At 37.5% G+C, this 8,295-nt stretch overlaps 1 protein-coding gene across 1 annotated transcript; it reads left to right on the top strand.

Moving 5' to 3' along the window:
* Positions 1-7,011: 7,011 nt before the first annotated feature.
* On the top strand, positions 7,012-7,977 carry LOC107465300 (uncharacterized). Its single transcript, XM_052254247.1, has 2 exons — positions 7,012-7,194; positions 7,288-7,977. The coding sequence occupies exons 1-2, from the start codon at positions 7,012-7,014 to the stop codon at positions 7,975-7,977; spliced, it is 873 nt and encodes a 290-aa protein (XP_052110207.1).
* The last annotated feature ends 318 nt before the right edge of the window (positions 7,978-8,295 follow it).

The raw sequence follows: 8,295 nt of genomic DNA, 5'->3' as shown, positions 1-8,295 counted from the left end.
TTCTGAATGTATGCTTGAACAGTGCATATGTCTTTTGAATTTGTGGTTCATGAATGTTGGCTCTTGAAAGAATAATGAAAAAAGAGACATGTTACTGAGGATCTGAAAAATCATAAAAATGATTCTTGAAGCAAGAAAAAGCAGTGAATTCAAAAAAAAAAGAAAGAGCAAGCAAAAAAAAGCCAATAGCCCTTTAAACCAAAAGGCAAGGGTAAAAATAAAAAGGATCCAAGGCTTTGAGCATCAGTGGATAGGAGGGCCCACAGGAATAAAATCTTGGCCTAAGCGGCTAAACCAAGCTGTCCCTAACCATGTGCTTGTGGCGTGAAGGTGTCAAGTGAAAACTTGAGACTGAGCGGTTAAAGTCAATGAAAACTTGAGACTGAGCGATTAAAGTCGTGATCCAAAGCAAACAGAGTGTGCTTAAGAACCCTGGACACCTCTAATTGGGGACTCTAGCAAAGCTGAGTCACAATCTGAAAAGGTTCACCCAGTTATGTATCTGTGGCATGTATGTATCCGGTGGTAATATTGGAAAACAGAGTGCTTTGGGCCACGGCCAAGACTCATAAAGTAGCTGTGTTCAAGAATCAACATATTTAACTAGGAGAATCAATAACACTATCTGAATTCTGAGTTCCTATAGATGCCAATCATTCTGAACCTCAAAGGATAAAGTGAGATGCCAAAACTGTTCAGAGGCAAAAAGCTACTAGTCACGCTCATCTAATTGGAGCTAAGTTTTATTGATATTTTGGAGTCTATAGTATATTCTCTTCTTTTTATCCTATTTGATTTTCAATTGCTTGGGAACAAGCAACAATTTAAGTTTGGTGTTGTGATGAGCGGATAATTTATACGCTTTTTGGCATTGTTTTTAGTATGTTTTTAGTATATTTTAGTTAGTTTTTATTATATTTTTATTGGTTTTTAATTAAAATTCACTTTTCTGTACTTTACTATGAGTTTGTGTGTTTTTCTATGATTTCAGGTATTTTCTGGCTGAAATTGAGGGACCTGAGCAAAAATCTGATTCAGAGGCTGAAAAAGGACTACAGATGCTGTTGGATTCTGACCTCCCTGCACTCGAAGTGGATTTTTTGGAGCTACAGAAGCCCAATTGGCGCACCCTCAATTGCGTTGGAAAGTAGACATCCTGGGCTTTTCAGCAATATTAATAGTCTATACTTTGCCCGAGATTTGATGGCTCAAACTGGCGTTCCAAATCAGCTATAGACTGCCCGCCGTTTAACGCCAAAACTGGCACAGAGGTGGGAGTTAAATGCCCAAACTGGCACAAAAGCTGGTGTTTAACTCCAAGAAAAGTCTCTACACGAAAATGCTTCAATGCTCAGCCCAAGCACACATCAAGTGGGCCCGGAAGTGGATTTATACGTCATTTACTCATTTCTGTAAACCCTAAGCTACTAGTTCTCTATAAATAGGACCTTTTGCTATTGTATTTTCATTTGGGTAGCTATCTTCGAGTAGTCTTATGCTATCTTAGATCATGGGGCTGGCCTCACGGCCATGCCTAGACCTTGTTCTTATGTATTTTTAACGGTGGAGTTTCTACACACCATAGATTAAGGTGTGGAGCTCTGCTGTACCTCGAGTATTAATGCAATTACTATTGTTCTTCTATTCAATTCAGCTTATTCTTGTTCCTCAACTTGATGAATGTGATGATCCGTGACACTCATCATCATTCTCACCTGTGAACGTGTGCCTGACAACCACCTCCGTTCTACCTTAGATTGAGTGGATATCTCTTGGATTCCTTAATCAGAATCTTCGTGGTATAAGCTAGAATTGATGGGGGCATTCTTGAGAATCCGGAAGGTCTAAACCTTGTTTGTGGTATTCTGAGTAGGATTCAAGGATTGAATGACTGTGACGAGCTTCAAACTCGCGATTGTGGGGCGTTAGTGATAGACGCAAAAGAATCACTAGATTCTATTCCGACATGATCGAGAACTGACAGATGAATAGCCGTGCTGTGACAGAGCGCGTTGAACATTTTCACTGAGAGGACGGGACTGTAGCCATTGACAACGGTGATGCCCAACATACAGCTTGCCATGGAAAGGAGTAAGAAGGATTGGATGAAGACAGTAGGAAAGTAGAGAGACGGAAGGGACAAAGCATCTCCATACGCTTATCTGAAATTCTCACCAATGAATTACATAAGTATCTCTATCTTTATTTTATGTTTTATTCATCTTTTAATTATCAATCCTCCATAACCATTTGAATCCACCTGACTGAGATTTACAAGATGACCATAGCTTGCTTCATACCAACAATCTCCGTGGGATCGACCCTTACTCGCGTAAGGTTTATTACTTGGACGACCCAATGCACTTGCTGGTTAGTTGTGCGAAGTTGTGATAAAGAGTTGAGATTGCAATTGAGCATACCATGTTGATGGCACCATTGATGATCACAATTTCGTGCACCAGTGCACCTTGCGAATTACCCCATGGACGCGTACGCGTCGGTGCTGGTATATGATTTTTTAATTAAAATGTGGCCAGCAAATTCAAAAGGGTTGTGGGGCCCAATTCCAACCAACTTTGGCGCCAAAAATGCTATTTAAAGCCAATGATTGAAAAGCAAAGGGGGATTCCATCATTCACACTCATTAGGAGTAGTTTAGAGTTAGTTTTAGAGAGAGAAGCTTTCACTTCTCTCTAGGATTAGGATTAGGATTAGGTTTAGTTCTTAGATCCAAGTTTTAATCTTTGCTCTCATCTACTTCTACCTTTTAATTCATTATTGTTACATTCATTCTTTTTCTATTCTTCTGTTGTAATCTCCTTTATGTTGCTTCTATATTTTGTTGTAGATCTACTCTTGTTCCTTCTCTTTTCTTTCAATTCAATTTGAGGTAATTCATAATAATTGTGTTTCTTTTGTTTGTTGTTGTTAATTCCTTTCAATAATTGTTGCTAGATTCTATTCTTGTTGTCAATTTGCTTTTCTTTTCTTTTGTACCTTCCAAGTGTTTGATGAAATGCTTGGTTGGATTTTAGTATAGATTTTGTTCCTCTTGGCTTTGGTTGAGTAATTAGTGACTCTTGAGTTATCTAATTCCTTTGGTTGATTAATAATTAGAAGTTGCTAATTGATTTAAATGCCTCTAAAGCTAGTCTTTTCTTTAGGAATTGATTAGGACTTGGGAATCAAATTGATTCATCCACTTGACTTTCCTCCATGGTTAGAGGTTAACTAAGTGGTAGCAATGAATAATTTGTGGTCATAATTAAAGAGGATAACTAGGATAGGACTTCTAGTTCTCATATCTTGCCAAGAGCTTTGTTAGTTGTTAGTTTATTTTCTTTGCCATTTGTATTTCTTGTCTAAAATCTCAAAAAAACCCCAAAATATCTCATAACCAGTAACAAGAACACTTTATTGCAATTCCTAGGAAGAACGACCCGAAGTTTGAATACTTCGATTATTAATTTTAGGGTTTTATTTTAGGGACAAACAATCTTTTGTATGAAAGGATTATTGCTTGGTTTAGAAACTATACTTCGACGAGATTTTATTTGAGAAATTCTAGACCACACAAAAATCCAATCATCACTCACCCACACTAGTAGACATGTGCTCCTCCTCTCCCACACGAGCCAAATCACTGCACCTCCACTTCAGTCGCGATTCTCTCTGTTTCTCTATCACTGCTGCCGGAAGAGCCACTGGTGGTGCACCAGGCAGCACCATCCGGTTCCAATTCCTCCTTCTATGTCTTTCTGCTTTTTTATTATTTCTTCTTTCTGTTGAAGTTGTTGCTCGCTGCCGTTGCAAATTGTTGCTGACTCGCTTCTCGTCACCAACTCATTACGCTCATCACTGCTACAAGCCACAAGTTCTCTCTTTCGTTCGTAACTTAGTTTTTGTTCCAGTAGTCCTTTATTTTAAATCAGGTTAAACTCAAAACTGCTCAGATGATACAAACAAAAGGGATATTCAAGGGTATTGAACCAATAATTCGAGTTCTAATGATACAAGTGATGAGGATGAGAATAGTTTTTATGATAAAAAATCACACATTGGTCCAAAGGTGCATCTGGATACAAGTTCTTGAGTTGATGCTGTAGGAACTGGTTGAAAACTTTTCTCATTGCAAGCTAGTTGATCATAGTGTTTTGGCATATTCTATTTTCTTCTCTTTATGTTTTTATAATTGGATTATTGCATGAGTTTGATTTTTTATTTAAATTCTTGAGTTTGATTATTATCTTGAGCACGTTTAATTATAATTGAATTTTGTACTATGATTTAGAGTATGTTTGATTATAATATGAATATAGCATTAAATTTTGATTTGGCTTCTTGTGTTTTATTACTATCCTAAATGTGTTTGATTATAATAAGATTTTGCTCTATAATTTGGATCGTGTTTGATTATAATCTGGTTATAGCATTGAACTTTGATTTTGATTATTGAGTTTAATTATTATTCTGAACTTGTTTGATTATAAGTGAATTCTACATTATGATTTAGAGTGTATTTGATTATAATTTAATTCTCTATAATCGATGCTCTCATGTATATGCACCAAAATCTCAGTCTTTCTAGTCAAGTCACATTGTCTCTGAGCTTATAGTTTAGTTTTACTTGGTTCATTGTTTCTGACCACAACCTGTTTAGTAAAATGTCAATGTGTTATCATCACAATTGTAAAGTGCATTTTATTACTTGATATGTTCTTCTGTTTATTGATCCCAACTAAAATTTTGAATAGTATTGTAGAAGGATCATCAACTAAATTTTATTTTTGAGTGCTGGATTTTTTTATGTATAATTGCTTATTTTTGTGACTCTAAAATCATTCAGCAAATTTGCATCTTCAACTATTGTTGCTTGTGTCTTCTATTGGACATCTACATTTGATTTGAGAGGTACCTTTTTTTGGATTGGACATGCTAAAATTCTTTTCGTAACAAAATTTTGCTCAAATAAGCTCATAATAATAATAATCAAACTCAACCATCGAAATCAAAATTCAATACTATAACCAAACTATATTTAAACACGGTCTAAACTATATGATTTTTGGATTTTGATTTAGATTTTTAAATTTGAGTACAACCTTGAACATCTTTAATTATAGTCAAATTTTAAAATATGATTTAGAACGTGTTTAATTATAACCTATAAATACAAAATAGAGTTCTTTTAATAATTTCTTTTACAGTTTTTGAAAACAATATTTGTTCAAAATTTTGATACCTATCTTTCTGAAATTACAATGTTTATATTTTACTTTTATGTCTGTTGTTATTCCTTTCTGAAACTAGTATACAACTGTATTTGCATTTCTATGAATAATGTAATAAAACATAGAAGAGATACAAATTTTACATCTTTATAGCTATGGATTTTGGCAAAAACACTATTCTAAAGGGGTTCCTTAACATGTTGAGGAACATTGACATTAGAAAATTTTAGGCTTCAATACTTTGGAAATGAGAGTTATCTGTACCCTGAATTTCTTCATGTCAATACCGGCCCGAATGGCTCAACAAAAAATTTGTAGGTACAGTGATCTTCTCCACGATTGCAGAATTAGCCATCACAAATTCTACAAGACAAATCTCATTATCATCTACATTGAATCCTTTAAACTGAACAACTTTGGAGCTTGACAGAAAGCAATAAGGCACTAATGCTGAAGTTAACACATCTTTATTTAGAAAAGTACAAGGGTATCATGTGAACCTCAAAGGAGGTTAGTCAAAAATGTTTTCCATCTTTTGTATGCAAGGAAAACTGATATAGCCAAGAAAGTTTTATACCAGAAACTAGCAAAATTGATTTTATTAAATAATTTTTAATATCATACCAAAATTGATATTTGAAATGATGAAATTGATGAAGATGTAGGATGTTGGTTTTATGGTCATGTTATGGATTATTATGCTATACACACTAGTAAATGGTTGAGATGCACGAAATGATATTTTAAGGAAAGATACTCAAGTAGAAGGAAAACTGAAAATTCCTAGCCAAACAACACTCCAGTAGAAGCAGAAATAATGGTGTACAACCGGTTAGAGAGGAGCTTCACAAGCCATAACCTCCTACTATGGAAGAGTGGCGACGAAGGAGGAAGGACCAAGGCAACTCAGTGAAGCAGATCTGAAACCAGGTGAGAAGACCGAAACCAGCAGTAAAAAAGAAGCAGAATAGAGGCGAAGAAAGAGGCGGTCCGACGTAGAAAAAAATGAGGCAACAAGCGGCAAACGGCAAAAAAGCAAACACGACCTAAACGACCAGTGCCTCCAGTGAGCCATCTGACCTCCAACGTGGCGGTGACACAGGGATAATGGTTGTCGGTAAAGAGAGAGAGACTAAGAAAGCAAGGTTCCGAGGGAAGTGGTGAGATTTGAAAGAAAATGGAAAGGTGCGTGACATATAAAATGTGTAGCTTATTTGTATTAGATTTTTATACGTATAAAAATACAAAAATACATGATGGCTGATTTTAGTAACTAATTTTGGTATACAAATAGTATTTTTGTAATAAAATATAGCATTCTTTTTAACATGGTTTAATTAGAGAACTAACTCTTTCAAGTTTCATTTATCATTCATCTAATAAATAGGACAAATCACTTAATTAAACCAAGGGGAGGAAAAAATTACACGAATCAGCCAAATAAAAAACTGGTTCATGAATCAATCAGTCCAGATTTCTATATAGTTTGAATCACCCTAATTCGAATCTCATCTCCATGTAATTCGAATCATACTGATTTGAATTACACACACGCACACACCCACAAATTCAAATCAACCTGATTCGAATTACACACACACACACAGTAAGTCGAATCAGGGTGATTTGAATTACACCCAATAACACGTTCCAAAGTAATTCGAATTCGGCTGATTCGAATTACACAAGCTATAATTCGAATTACACTGGTTCGAATTATACTAGGCCAGACGTGTATAAATATGGTGTGAACGTGAATTGATCTCATTAGAGTGAGAAAATGGCTAGTGAGGAGAGTTTTGTATTGTTGGTTCATCACAGAGGATCGATTAAGAGGAAAACACGATCTGGTGTGAAGTTCACTGATAAGGATCCTCTCAGTATTTTTATCAGGCCTACGACAAGCTATGATGAGTTTGTGAATTCTATACTACAGAAACTTGGTCTGCAAGGCGTGAAATGGGTTCACAAGTTATTCTATCGTATTCCAATCTCAGTCCTACAAGAAATAGTGAAGTATGATTATTTCACGATTGGGAGTGATGAGGACTTGTAGGTCCTGTTTCATTGTCGTCGGCAGTTTCTCGAGGTTAGGACACCTGAGCTGTTGGAGAAGTTGGTTGATGTGGTATCTAGCTCGGGGGGTTCGAACTGGAATACCCACACTATAGGCACGGTAGCTGGTTCTAACTCCAGACTTGTCGGTGCATCTTCATCCGTCCCTGTGAATGAACCTCCGGTCGAGCCTGTCGCCTCCCCGTCGTTCGTTGTTGATCTCAACTGTAGTGGAGGTGGAGAGGTTGGAATAGTGGATGTTGTGCCGACTTCCTTACAGTGTGCTGCCCCGGCTGGTCTGGGCGATGCATTGCTGGATGATGTTGACGATGATGATGTGGAACCGGATACCATTGCTGATGATATTGGAGCGAGTGATCCTGCTGGGGCTGGAGGTGGTTCTAGCTTTGGCACACAGCAGTACCCTCCGCATTTTTCATCTTTGGACTTGGATGCCATGAGACAGGAGGGGGTTCCTGGGGAGCCTACTGGATTTGGTGCTAGAGATGGCCAGGGGTCAGCAGGTCTCACAGAGTTTCAGGTTGGTCAGCAGTTTCAGGATAAAGATGAGGCTGTGTTAAGTGTGAATACGTATAGCATCCGACGCGGAGTACAGTACAAAGTGGTGAATCTGACTATCGCCAGTATGTTGGGAAGTGTTCTGAGTTTGGGAATGGGTGCACATGGTTGATTAAGCTAAGTCTCCGGCAGCGCAAGGGTATTTGGGAGGTAAAACGCTACAACGGACCACATACGTGTCTCGCGACGTCCATCTCTAGTGACCAAAGGAGTCTGGATTATCATGTGATCTTGGAATTCATCATGCCAATGGTTAGAGCTGATGCATCCATCAGCATCAAGGTGCTCCTGAATGCGACAGCGACACACTTTGGGTTCAGACCGACGTATAGGAGGGTTTGGTTGGCGAAGCAGAAAGCCGTTGCCCATATCTATGGTGATTGGGATGAGTCGTACAACGAGCTCCCGCGGTGGGTGTTAGGAGTTCAAT

This window comes from Arachis duranensis, chromosome 9 (assembly GCF_000817695.3).
Source record: "Arachis duranensis cultivar V14167 chromosome 9, aradu.V14167.gnm2.J7QH, whole genome shotgun sequence".
Classification (NCBI taxonomy): domain Eukaryota; kingdom Viridiplantae; phylum Streptophyta; class Magnoliopsida; order Fabales; family Fabaceae; genus Arachis; species Arachis duranensis.
The sequence above is the reverse complement of the archived record's forward strand: the minus strand, read 5'-3'. Positions and strand labels throughout refer to the sequence as shown.